A 14421-nucleotide genomic window follows, 5' to 3' on the forward strand; every position below is an offset into this window, starting at 1 on the left:
TGGATGAGTAGCATGCTCAGCAGTCACTAAGCCAAAAGTGACAAATTTTAAAATAACCCAGTGTTTTGAAAGGGCTTGCACAAGTTTAAGATTTAGTGAACAATTTAGCTGAGGATGCCTAAGGATGAACAGAATCCAGCTCCCTCTCCAGGGATGGCGCTGGGGGGCAGGGAAGGCTTGCAGGGGCTATAGCCACTCCAAAATTTGCCTTAGCCCGCTCGTAGCCACCCCTCCCAGAGCAAAGGTCAAATCTTATGCAGAAGTAAGGATGGCACGGTATGGTATCGCCACCCTTACTTCTCCGCTGCTGCTGGTAGGGTGCTGCTTTCAGAGCTGGGCAGCCACAGAGTGGTGGCTGCTGGCCAGGCACCCAGCTTTAAAGACAGCCCTGCCACGAGCTGCAGCATGAAAGTAAGGGTGGCACGGTCTGGCATTGCCACCTTACTTCTGCAGTTCTCTCCAGCTCTGAAGGCAGCGTTGCTGCCAGCAGCAGTGGAGAAGCAAGCATTTAAGTGCGTATTGTTGAAAAAAATAAATAAGTATGTGTGCCTATAAGATGTATAGTGTAGCCCCTCCCCCCACTTATCTGTCTAACCCACCTCAGCATCCCTGCTGAGAAGAGGCTGGTGCTGCTTCTGTCCCTCTCCCATAGCTGTGAAGAAGTAAGAGGAGGAAAAAGCAAGCAAACAAAAGTAATGAAACAAATTTAAGTCAACAGAGTAGTAGAAGCATGACTAAGGACACAGTTTAGCCTTCGGAACCTTTAGTTACAGGTGATGAAGCTTAAGGCATGAGCCTTTCTTGACTCTAAGACCAGGCTGAGTTAGCAGGGTTGGCATTTGGAAATGTGCTTTGTTTTACATTTAAATCAAAGCCGTTTTAACGGGGATATCAGGAAGAGACAGTGAACACCAAGATACTTTTGAGTCATTTTTTTAAAACACATGTTAAAAGTAAGTTTGCCTACAGCATGGCCAGTGCTTCCCACCCCTCTATGTAACACTGATCTGACCAACCGCTAAAAGATGCCTTTCCTAAACCCTTCTCCCTCAGTGGAGCAAACAGGGAAGGAAGAGAGATTACCTACTAGCACTGGTACTATGGGCACATGTGGTGACAGACCATCATGATAACCAGAGCTTACTGCTAGTATCTGCAGCCATGACAACTTCAGTACTGATGTCAAGGACACCAGTGTAAAGATGGTCACAGCCAAGGAAAACAGCAAGCTTGCATTTAGCGTAGGAAGAGTCGTTACTAGAAACAGTTCCACTGTTTACAGCTACACACTTTGCATGCAGAGTTGCATCCAGGATGTGGTGGTACCATTTCCATATAAAATTTGACCTAGAAAAGTCCGGGTGAAATGGAAGCAGCATTCTCGATAAGAACCAAAAAATTAAGACCCCCAAACATGCTTCGACTATTGGCAGATGATTCTGTTGTGTACCACAGCTGTACACAGATAACACTTCAAAAGGGTGCTGAAGGCTCATTAGTGTCTGAGTGGATCCAGCATAGCTTTAAATAAGCTACTTCCCTTCCCCCACATCTTTCACAAACCGATAAGGATGTCACGTAGCTTGGATTCAGGGCAATATGAACCTTTCCATGCCAAATCCGTGGGAAGGGATGTGAAGTAGGTCAAGCTACACAAACACGCAAGCATGCAAAAGAAAGGTGGTCATTCCTTCAAAAGTTTATTTTTGGTGAATACAAAAAAATACTTTTTGTGGCCAGATAAACAGCATACATACAGTGTAACAGCATGGCTAACCCCCTTCATGCTTTTCTGTGTGGTTAAAGCTCTAGGAGAAAGTTGAACTACAGAACATGAGCTCACACCCCAAACTCCAGCACGACTTGCAAACATACCACTATAAAACTGTCTCACTCAGAAGGTTCTTCAGCTGCAATCATATTAATAAAGTTAGTAAATTTCAGTAAGAAAAAAATCCATAGTGGTTTGATTTTTTAAAGCAACAAAGACAGCCCTAATTACTTACAACTCAATATATTACTCTATTGATGGACAGGAATTCTCTCTAGGCAAAGTAATTATCTTTCATATACCATGTTGCCACATGAAAATGAAATAAAGGACATGAAAAAGTATCATGTTTACATCCTTGTCATTTTTATACTAAAAGATACTTGGTTGCCTTACAAGGCAAGTTAGAACAGAACTATGCCATGGAGGTATTAGGCTTTTAAGACATGCATGGTAAAGTTTGTCAGCTCTCTGCTATAGGTGGATAGGACATGTTATCCTGTTGGCCCATGCCCAGTTTAGAATGATTTTGTTGTTGTTTAAAGACAGAGATCCACTTAAATTTCTCTGTTTCAGAAAAATTGTAGCAAAGCTTTCCTATGCTGCTTTTCCCCATTTATTACCAGTTGTATTCTTGCTCTGGTTAGTATTAAAGATGGACGGTAGAGAAAAATCTACTCTAGCCACCGTGCTACCATTCCACATCTCTGCTAGGTATAGTGAAGTTCAGCAGTCCACTAGCTTCATCTCTTTTGAGATTTTGCTTAATGTAGAATATTGTATCAACAACGTTAGCACCTAACCGGTCGGATTTCACTGCAGCATTAGTTAATATGGTAAGTCCAGCATAAATGGTTACCTTACAGTAATCAGTAGCAGACTGGTAACATATATTACCTAAAAAAAAAAGGTATTAACTTTGTAGATGCTATGTAAGTTCTATGGGGGTGTTGACTATCGGAATTGTGTCGTGTTACCAGCAATGTCGTAAAATTGCTGGTAACAGGCACTAACAAACACACACCCTTTTGAGCAGTGTATTTCTCTTTATATAACTGCAAATACAGAAAAGCGAGTTCCAGGATTAATATCGACTCGGGATGATGAGCCGAGTCCACTGAAATCTTCCAAATTTCTATACAAGCTCAAAGAAACCAACAGTACATAAAGTTTAACTTTCCCCAACTTTAAGTATAAGATAGGGCAGGAGCTTTTAATATACATAATAAGGCACAAAAAGCTCCAGGAGTAATGATCAAAAGAAGAATGGATTAGCCATGGCACAAAACATAAGATGTATTCCTTGATGGCCTTGTCATCAGCATGTTCTGGGGCCTGGTCTGAGTGTTTTTTAGTAATGTGAGGCTAGAAAAACCTCTATTTCCTAGGTAAATTTAAAAGACCATTTATGCTGTAATTCTGATAGATTCTGTCATAGAAACTAGTCTGAAGATGCAGGAGATCAAAGGCAATTGGACAAAAGAAAGCAAGAGCTCAGTCTTCAACTTTTGGTTTTAAAAAACCCTTCCCCATCCCTCACTTTGCGGTTGCTGGCCTATAAAAAAGAAAAGTTTAGACAAACTATAAAGGTGTTTCCTCCAATTCCAACTTATCTTCTGGACCTTCGTGTAAAGCCTCCCTAGAATATTTGTACATTCAGAACTTTGAGACATTTTGCTTTTAATTTCCAGACATTTCTTAAAGCAAGTTCCACATCACGAAGATGGGCAAGATACTACATAACTTGTTTGTTATTTCAAAACTTAAAATCCAGAAGAATAGGTAAGGAAGAAAATAGGTCTAATTACTACCCAGTCCTCATTCCTGCCTGAGATTTTCTGTTGCAACTCTCCATGCCAAATAACTGCACTGCATTAATTACAAACACCACAGATGTTCTAACTTTGATTTCAGTGTTACTACAAGTCCCACAGATAAGAAGAAAGTGAAATGGACTTCAAAGGAGTTTGTGGAATCTAGCGGTCTCCCAGATAGAAATCCAAAAATCAAGCTGAAAAACACTGCAGCTAGTCTGCTGGATATCCCAAGTTTGTCAATATGGAAAGTTACTGAATGGCAAGCCAGCGTGCATCTACAGTGCACTAGCCTGCAGTACAATAATGTTTGAATGTCCCAGAGTGCACTCTAGCAGTATCCAAAGGTGATGTTACTGTGCCGCAAGCTATTGTGCTCTAGGTTCACACCTTGGCTTGCTGCCCAGTAACCTTCTGTGTAGGTCGGAGTTCTCAACCTTTTTCTTTGAGCCGCCCCCCAACATGCTATAAAAACTCCATGGCCCATCTGTGCCACAACAGCTGGTTTTCTGCGTATAAAAGCCAGGGCTTGCAAGCAGGGCAATTGCCTGAGGAAGCAACATCCGTCAAGTATAAGTACTGAAATTAACTTCCCTCACAACTTTGACAAGAGGATGATTTGAACATAAAAATTACTATTAGCTTGAAAAAATCCTAGCAGTACAATTTCTGTATACAATTTAATTTTACTGGAGTTTTGGCTTATTCTTTTCCTAAAACAGGGAAATACCATTCGCACTGTCTGCATAATTAAAATGCTGTGTTATTGTACTACAGTGATCACAATGAAGCACTGGTACATTAGTGAAAACGTCACGTTACTTAGAGTACTTTAAATTACAGTATGTGAAATAAAAGCAATATGTAGTATCAGAAAAAATCTGCAAGACATTGACCCAACCCCCCGCCCCGCCCCAAAATCTTTAAAGAAGTGACAGGAATGTTGATACTATCCAGGTAAGCAAAAGAAAACGCTACAAACTGAAAGCCTGATATACTGAATAAGCAAAAGCAGCAGAAAGCTCGTTTAAGACCATGTGTATTTAGATCCTACAAAAACAAGCTGTGTTTCAGCCTTCCAGATTACTTAAAAATCTTAAATGAAGGATTTGTTTTTTCTAAATAATTTTTTATAGAGATGTTTTGTGCCACTGCTCACTGGACTCACTGCACAAACTCATGGTGAGAATCTAACCAATACAGCTACTGCTGGGGTTATAAAGCCTAGACTGGAATCTCTCTCTGGTGGCAGTTGCGTACAGAGAGGCTACATACTGCTTTCAGTCTCATTTTAGCTGGTCTATGCAGTCAGGGCAGAGGCTCATTTTGGACACACTTATGCAAATCCATATTTGCTCCTATCAAAAGGATTCTGCTCAGGGCTTGCCAACTGCTCTCTCATCATTTACTGAGAATCCACAATTCCGCTGAGTCTGAAATACTTCAGCATCAGAGAAGAGACACTAAAAAAATTTGTACATTTTAATATTTATTTTCTATGGATTTTTGTGATATATTTATACTAGTGTGACAAAATTTCCGATAGGTATAATACATGCAAGTAACTTAAATGAGAAGTTATCAATATCTAAATTGGTAACCTAACACAAGAGGGTTACTTCTGAGTCTATGTTACAAGTACTTCTGCAACAAGGGCAATTAAGTGGGTAGGTATCTAACACAACTGGCTCAGCTGGAAGTAGTGGTAGGTATCTAAAATGGCAGCATGGCTTTCAGAAGAAGTGGAGCAACAACATTCTTTGACCCAAATGGACTTGACATTATTTGCTCAGAGGGCGTGTGCAGGGATGGGCATATGCTGGAGAACCACGGTTAAGAAAGACCTTGTTTCTGTAGCTGGTCTAATAGGTGGCTTTTGCTAGTTCTGGTTTCTGCATTGTTTTTAATCAGACATTATAAAATGCACCATTGACTCTACCCATCTTGGAAACGTGTCATGTTATATCTGTAGTCCACACTGTGGGTTTATGCCACATCAGAGATTGAGAAAATTACAGTACCTTTTGAAACTCAAGACATAAGTACAATTTCTTCTATCCTTTCTCCGCAATGTAGTTCCTTAGAGAGGGTATTTTGATCAATGCAAATTAGGAAAATATCAACTTCCAAGCGTCCATACTTCAGACTTGCCGATGTTCTTTTATATTTCGGAAAAGGGCCCTTTCTAAAACAGCTATAAGTTTCTTCAAAAAAACCAAACACACACAAAAAACAACCAAAAAAACAACCCATCTAGATTTCAAAACAAAACAATTAGAAATAAAATCCTTATGAGAATAGCAAGAGTTCTGGTAGTCTTTTGAAGTACTAAGAATGTCTCTACTTCAGCTAGCATACATTCTAGCAGAAATCCCACAGTTTGAGCCAGGTAAGATACTTCGAAAGGAACTATTCAGTCCAATGTTAATTGAAATTTTGTGGATGTTTCCTATTGTAAAAGTAGTCGCATATTGAGAGGTATATAATTGAAAAACATTTTCCTTCATAACCTGGTACTAAGACCGTGACAAGATTTCCATTTCTTGGTTTATTTGAACAATGAAAAGAATGGATACTACCATGTTTTGCAGGCCCGGGAACTGTGAATCTAAATACTGTACAAGCAGAAGCTGGTACAGGAACTAATAAAACTAGTGCAAACAGGTACAAAGAAGATCCCTCCAATCCTGGGGTGAACCAGCTTCACTGAAAGAGGACAAAATCTCTAGAACCCACGCTCAGGTGTCTTTTCCTCTCAAATAAATATTCACCTCAATCTTGGTCTTCTTGTTGGAGGAAAAAAAATCCACTGGTTCCATAGTGATAGATAGCTATGATAAACGGTTTTCCTATTAATATTAACAAAGTCTTACAACAGGTCAAGGAACAATAAATAGATCAAGCTTAAGGTAATGACGTAATACTGATTTTATAACCTTCTGGAAAAAGTGAGGCATTCTCTCCTGAGATACAGTGAGTCAGGGAAGGAAGGAACAGGAATGGTGGACTTAACACTGTACCATCTGTTTGATGAGCACGCACCTTAGCTGAACAGATGAGAAAGAACAAATGTTTATTGCCCTCTGCTCACCTAAAGCTATTACAGGCAATTTGTTTAGGTAAGTGCTTGGCATATCAGAATGCTGTCAGGTTAGTTCTCTCTGCACTGTCCCCCTTGAGCTCATTTCATTAAAAAAAAAGTCTCAGCAGTTTAGCCCTCATCTTCTCTCAGTTCTGTGGGGAGAAATTTATACTGCTGCTGGCGGATCTGAGCCAGTTTTTTCCTTGCCTCTTCCAGCTCTCTTTCCTTCTTCAGCATTTCCTCCTGGGCTGCAATGATCTAGAGAAAAAGAGAAAGGACTGTGATAATGAAGAAGAAGATTAAAGAGGGAGAAAAAAAAAAAGGCGAGGATCTTTGTCCCTTTCACAATGGGATTCGTGATCAGTGCACAACAGTTCTAAGGTGTATTCCTGCAGAGCGCTGAACACACTGTCCCCAATCCAGGAAAGCATTTAAGCATGTGAAGAATCCCATTGATTTCAACAGGACTTGTGGGCTGAAGTGCTTAAGCAAAGTAAGCTGTCATGGGATAAGAGGGACGGTCCTCTCATGGATCAGTAATTGGTTAAAAGATAGAAAACAAAGGGTAGGAATAAATGGTTAGTTTTCAGAATGGAGAGAAGTAAATAGTGGTGTCCCCAGAGGTCTGTACTGGGACCAGTGCTTTTCAACATATTCATAAATGATTTAGAAAAAGGGGTAAACAGTGAAGTGGCAAAGTTTGCAGATGATACAAAACTACTCAAGATAGTTAAGTCCAAAGCAGACTGCAAAGAGTTACAAAGGGATCTCACAAAACTGGGTGACTGGGCAACAAAATGGCAGATGAAATTCAATGCTGACAGACACCAAGTAAAGCACATATAAAATGATGGGGTCTAAATTAGCTGTTACCACTCATGAAAGAGATCTTGGAGTCAGTGTGGATAGTTCTCTGAAAACATCCACTCAGTATGCAGCGGCAGTCAAAAAAGCAAACAGAATGTTGGGTATCATTAGGAAAGGGATAGATAATAAGACAGAAAATATCCTATTGCCTCTATACAAATCCATGGTACACCCACATCTTGAATACTGCGTGCAGATGTGGTCACTCCATCTAAAAAAAATATATTGGAATTGCAAAAGGTACAGAAAAGGGCAACAAAAATGATTAAGGGTATGGAACAGCTTCTATATGAGGAGAGAGATTAATAAGACTTTTTAGCTTGGAAAAGAGACAACTAAGGAGGGGGATATGATAAGAGTGCTATAAAATCATGACAGGTGTGGAGAAAGTAAATAAGGAAGTGTTATTTACTCCTTCTCATAACACAAGAACTAAAGGGCACTACATTAAATTAATAGGCAGCAGGTTAAAAAAAAACAAAAGGAAGTATTTCTTCACATAACACACAGTCAACCTGTGGACTTCTTTGCCAGAGGATGTTGTGACGGCCAAAAGTATAACAGCATTCAAAAAAGAACTGGATAAATTCATGCAGGATAGGTCCATCAATGACTATTAGCCAGGATGGGCAGGGATGGTGCCCCAGCCTCTGTTTGTCAGAAGTGGGAATGGGTGACGGGGATGGATCATTTGATGATTACCTGTCCTGTTCATTCCCTCTGAAGCACATGGCATTGACCACTGTTGGAAGAAAGTCCAAAGTTCCATCTACCCAGTATCCTGACCCAGTATGGTTGTTCTTATGTTCTTAAGTGCTTTGCTAGTCCAGGCCAGCATGCCCAGTCCCTTGCAGGATCAAGCCACTAAAATGCATTGTTAGCTCCCATCCCTCCTTCTCAGTGATCCCACAGTGCAGGAAAAGAGGCTATCAGCATATTCCACCATCTATTGGACCACTATACAGGCCCACCAATCAGACGCATCTCAGAATAAACTAGCTGTAAAACAGTGGTAGGTGGAAACAGGATGAGGCGAGTTGGAGAAATCAATCTGGGCTGTTTCTATTTTACTAACTAACTAACTTTACTATTTACTAACATATTGTACCTTTCCCTATTTTAAAATCTTTTCTCCTCTTTTGGTGTCTGTTGGATCCACAGTAACAAAGGGGACACTGACCTTGAACTTATCCTGCAAACACTTCATAATGTAATACACTGAGCAACATTAATAACTGAACAATCACAGTCCCACGTACCTGCAAGAGTTTCCTATACCTAGGAGTAACACAGGAGATAGTACTGTGCTGTAAAATACTTAGGAATGGCAAGTTCCCATATTTTTAATAGCAGCCACTGTAGAAGCAGCTTTTCATTATTTTTTAATAAGTGGCAATTCTAGAAATTGATTGAAATAGGTTTTTAAAGTTATTTTAGTCCTGTGTATTTGTTAAAGCCATAATAATGAAGTAAAAGTAATTCTCCCCACCACAGCCTTATTACAAGATTATCTGCACACAAACAGTCATGTAATTGAGATTTCAGAAGATTTAAAGCAGGTCTAGGAGCATCGGGAAAGAACCATTAATATAAGTAGCAGGAAATCTTCACTTTAACAACAACAGGGAGGGATACATAAAGATATTATACAGTGGCAACAACTACCATGACAACTATCTAACACACTGTGTAGGACAAACACAGAGTATTGCCTATTCTCTGTATGCATTATTTGTCTATTTGTCCATAACAGAAATATACTGAGGCAAGTTATTTACAATGAAGTTTCACACAGTACTGCATGAATCTATTACTGTGTTACATAAGGCAATATTTTTGGGACACAAATTTTTCCTACTCTTGCTCTGGATGTTCACACCAACCTGAGCGATGCCGCCCACAAACTTGGTTTTGACCACCACATCGTCGTCATCCGCTTTCCTAAATGCTGCTTTCTGGGCTGCCCTGACAAGATTGTCAGATGCTCGTTTAACAGCATTCCCCGCAGCCTAGAGAGGAGATAAAAGGAATTTAGCAGCAAAAAACATGAACGCACACTGTATATGTAATGTGGGCTCCTTCTGGGCAGGAGAGTGTGCTCCACTGAACTCCAGAGGCATGACACTTGTTTTCCTCACCAAACGTGCTTTTACCATCAGTGCTTATAAGGTGAACATGAACTTGGATAATTCTGTAGGTCTCTGACCCAATTTGGGGCTCTATGTACAACTTATGAATTGCAGTTGATTTTATGAAAATGTTGTATCACTGAATGCCTCCATGGATGTGGAGTCAACCATTTGCTACAACGGCTGGTGTCAAGTGCCACCCAGACCGCAATGCTGAGCCCCAGACAAGTCAAACACCTGGTGCCTAATGACTTGACTTGGCAGGCACTGGAGATGGTGGCCTATGGCTCATCTTGTCTCTGGAGCGGTACTTCTTCCTAACCCTCTGAGAACATCGATGGCAGGATGGAGGCAGATGACTGGAGCCTCTTGGTCAAGGTAGTGAGGGAGCTCGGGGTGGAATCTCAACTTGCTGGGGAGCTCACGGAGAGGGAGTGACCAGAAGATGGAGGTCTACACACAGCCTTCCTTTCAGCGTTCACGGAGGCTTGCATTGAGTGCCCCGTGGGAACAATTTTAGGGGGGCCAAGGGCCTCTCTAGCTTTCTGAGTCAGCTTAGGCAAGGAGCAACATATGGATCGCTACTCAGAATATTTCCCTCTCCGAAACAAGAGTTGCACCTGGAGTACCTATTGTTAAGTGGCACTGAAGCCTCCCATGAGGGGCAGGTTTTGAACCCTGGGGATTTCAATTTTGCCATATTGGTAGAGCCCCTGTACATGGTTGAGGGTCTGGCTGTACACTAAATATCTGACTAAAGCAGGTTTTTTTGTTTGTGCCAACTGGCATAAAGACACTAGCTACTAATTAATAATACCAATAACTAATGCACACTAATGCTAGCACAGCGTGCAGAGAATCAGACAGTCACTGCAGGAGTTCCATCTTGCTGCCCAGGGTGATAAGAAGGAATGGAGGGACTGTTGGACCTGCTTCAGACGGTATGCCCTCATCTTGGGTGCAAGCGTGGCTCCAACGGACACTGCTAGCCAAAAATAATCCAATCTAGCATGCACGGGGCACATGTGCATCAAGAGAGGAATTCATGTGTACAATCATTCAAAGAAGAATTAGATGATTCACATGCATTTTCATTTCCCCAGACTCCAACTACAGCTCCTTCCAAAACAGCGTTCACATGGAAGGTAGGTTAAACAACTTCTCCACAAGCTTGTCTGTCTGTGTGAGTGTCAAAGAGGAAACCAGGACATTCCAACTCCCATATCCACCCTATTGATGAATGCTCCATGGAAACATGGATGCTATTGGCAGAGCCAGCAGAGGAACCCAGGTGCTTGCCAAACGCACCAACACAAAATATGTGATGTGCACAAACCCAACAGTTCTGCTACAGTAAAGGGCATTACTTCCAAGTGGAAAGTGCTGTTTCCACCTTCAAACCTCCTCCACAGCTTGGTGGAGAAACTATTCAAAGCCTGTGTCTGAATACTTAAAAAGAAACACCTTTCCATAGCTCTTGGGCCTGCCTCCTTGAGCCTCGCACTTAACTGTATTCTATGTCCATTTAATAAAATTTGCTTAGGGTAACCCAATGTCCTGATCTTCCTGGATGGGCAGGAAGAACATAATACTAGCGTTCGGTCCCCTTTGTTCGCCATTATTCTGCATTTAAAGTTCCTCCAGCCCCATCTTGGCACTCAGACACTAATGTGTGGACACATTAGAAAGAGAACGGTTCTCCAGTTACTAACACATGACCACTAGTGTGACAAACCCATCCAACAGGAGTCCCTCATCAACTGCCAAAACTACCTCTGTTTTACCTGCCTCCTGCCAGGGATAATATTACAAAACCATTGTTTTCTATTTAAACCACCACAGAACCCTAGATTTGCCTCAAGGTTTGACCATAATTAAAATCACAGTTCTATTTTGAAAAATGACTGAAAATAGACTCCTCTTGCTCAGATATCTGTACTCAGTCATAATTGCTGATTTTAGTAACAAATAAGTGCATTGGTTTTTATTCCCACAAAACTTAGAACCAGAACCCAGCTGTTAGAACACAGACTGAGACTACATGGCTAGAAGTCAGTAAAAGCTGCAGTAAAATCCAAGTTCATACTGAACGGTCCCTTGAAATGGGTGTTAACTACCTGTGCTAAACAATCTGTTCCACCTTGTATTTAGCTGCGACTCTGAATAAGTTTCCCAGATTGGAAGAAGAGCTCTGTGTAAGCTCAAAAGCTTCTCTCTCTCTCACCAACAGAAGTTGGTCCAATAAAAGACATTACCTCCCTGCCTTGTCTTTCTAATATGCTGGGACTGACACAGTTACCACACCACTGCATACAGTAAAAGCTGCAGTCATTTCTAAACTAAGCACATTGCAATTGTAAATCCTTAAGACAACAAGCTTAATACCCAGAGTGCGGTATTAACACAGCCACTTTTCAGATAAACTCTGCTCCAAAAGAGACACTCCACATGAACTCGAATCAGTTTTTACAAAAAATGAATGGCCAGTTCTGCTCCTAATCCAGAATCTGTTGTTTCTCTGTCAATGTTTGTGGTCTTACAACAATGTTCTTATTTTAAAATGTTCTCTCTTCTGTTGCTGTCTGTTAGATCCGCATGGCAGTATTCATGACAATTAATGACCCTGAACACTTGCATGACAATGCCCCTCACAGTGGATTTTCCAACTTCAAAATGATTTCCCACTGACCAGCAGCAATCTGGCATTTCAAGTTTCCATCGTGTGATCACCACTCACTTCTCCACTGTCAGTGAAGCTCTTATTCTGGTATCAGTGCACTTGAGGGCTGGGGCGTGCTCGGCACACAGACCCAGGAACATGGCCTTCTGCATCTGGAAGCTTTGCAGCCACTGCTCGTCATCCCAAGCCTGCATTATGATGTGATCCCACCAGTTGCTAATCGTTTCTAGAGCCCCGCAGTGGCGCTCCCCCTTCTGCAGCAGTTCCATGACCACCACCAACCACCCTGAAATGGGGTCTCACTATATCCCACAACAATCTGTCCTCCAAGAACCTGTCACGTTCCATGCTGATTTGGTTCTTCTTACGGCTTTGCAAATACCAGAGGATCACGTGTCCTGAGCTTGCAACACTTACTGCAACAGTGAAGAGCTGCGCAGGCTCCATGCTTCCGTCAGAGATGGCAGACAGCCAGGAGAGCTGCGCAGGCTTGTGGGACATTTAAGAGGTGTGAAAATTATAGGATATAGATGACGTTATGGAATGAGACAGTTGCATGCTTGGAAGTTGACCCCTTGCTCCCAGTAACCCTGTACGACTTGATTCTGTCCCACCAAGTATCGTCAAAACCTCCCAAAAGACAGTGTGCTGGGTGGTGCCAGGTTATACAGTTGAATTCCTACCCAAGGTGCTTGGTGCTGTGCATTGGCACAAGCACTCCTGGTGAGTATGCCCAGAACTGGTGCAAAGAGCCAAGTATACACATGGACAAGTGAAATACTCATTGCAGTGGCTTGATGCCGACGTAATGTGTGTCAACCAAAGTTTGTAGTGTAGCTATGGCCTTAGTGATGTACTTAGTTTAAACACGAGTAGTCTCTCAGAAATCTGGTAAGCACGTGCATGAGTGTTTGCAATTGAACATACACTGAAAACAGAAAAGCCAACTAGACACAAAGCGATGTCAAGAAACACCCAGTAAACACACTGAAAAGATCATTTCCCCCAATATCTTTCAGTTATAGTAAACTGAAGTGTTACTTCTGACTTCAACAAGTACAATGTTTTCTAACAGCAGTTTCATTTTGGATGCATTACTAACAGGCAGGGTGGCACTCACTCTGTTTTTGATTCTGAGACCGTTAGCATTAGTAGAGTTCCCTCTGATCACTATATTCTCCCTCAGCTGGTGCGAGGTACAGATTACTTCACATTTCTATCTTTCTAAAAGTTCAACCATCTCGAAGGTAATGGCTACAATGATCACAGAATGAACTCCAGATGCTGATTAACAATGGCAACATGCAGCATGGCAGCCTTGAACTTAACACAACGTATTTCACTACCGGAGAAGATAAAACCCAGCCATGATTTGGTTCAGGCAATTTCCTGAAGCTATTGGCTGAATTCTGGATTTGTTGAAAAGGCATGACGGTGACTGTTACATAGCTCTGAGATGGATTTTTACATTGTTTATGAACGCTGTTACCTGTAATCTTCTCATGGCCTCAGAGTCTTGATCAGCCTTCACTTTGCAAGCCACAAGTAACTGTGCTGTAGAAGCCGCAACTTGTTTGGCAGATGAGATGAGTTTCTCCTCGCTAGCATGACCTTGTACCGAGGCATTAGCTGCCTCACAGAGATTGCTGGTTGCAGCTGCCACCATTCGGGCCTAGGAGTCAATAACTAAAGTTACTCAGCATTCTTGTTTCTCAGAGACTTTCAAGAGAAAGAAACAATTGAAATTACTCACAGCGGAAATAAGTCCCTGAGACCACTGTCCATCATCCACTGCATTTGCAAGGATAGCTCCAACCTGGAAGAACCGTTCAGACACTTGCTTAGAGTGAAATATAAAATGCAATTGCCTTGATTTGCATTCAAAGACCATAACCATCTGAAAAGGAAACTTTATGTACACCTCCCCCTTTCCCCCAATTCATCTCAGTGCACACTATCTAATGATGACAGAAGAAAATTTCTGACTTACATTCCTATGCTAATATAAGTCAGTGGTTCCCAGACTCTGGCATGTATCTCTGTACTAGCCAAGGTTTTCTGACTAGGACTCTAGGCGC

General features: G+C 41.6%; 1 protein-coding gene across 1 annotated transcript in view; it reads right to left on the reverse strand.

Annotated features, from left to right (window-relative positions):
- Nucleotides 1-6796: 6796 nt before the first annotated feature.
- TLN2 (talin 2) overlaps nucleotides 6797-14421 on the reverse strand; it is a 177700-nt gene continuing 170075 nt past the window's right edge. Inside the window, exons 53-56 of the mRNA XM_077828077.1 lie at nucleotides 14097-14159; nucleotides 13833-14015; nucleotides 9418-9543; nucleotides 6797-6925 (exon numbers count right to left, since the gene is read on the reverse strand). Of these exons, the coding sequence (XP_077684203.1) occupies nucleotides 6797-6925; nucleotides 9418-9543; nucleotides 13833-14015; nucleotides 14097-14159 (501 nt within the window). The remainder of the gene's footprint in view (nucleotides 6926-9417; nucleotides 9544-13832; nucleotides 14016-14096; nucleotides 14160-14421) is intronic.

The sequence above is a fragment of the Eretmochelys imbricata genome, chromosome 10 (assembly GCF_965152235.1).
Source record: "Eretmochelys imbricata isolate rEreImb1 chromosome 10, rEreImb1.hap1, whole genome shotgun sequence".
NCBI lineage: Eukaryota > Metazoa > Chordata > Testudines > Cheloniidae > Eretmochelys > Eretmochelys imbricata.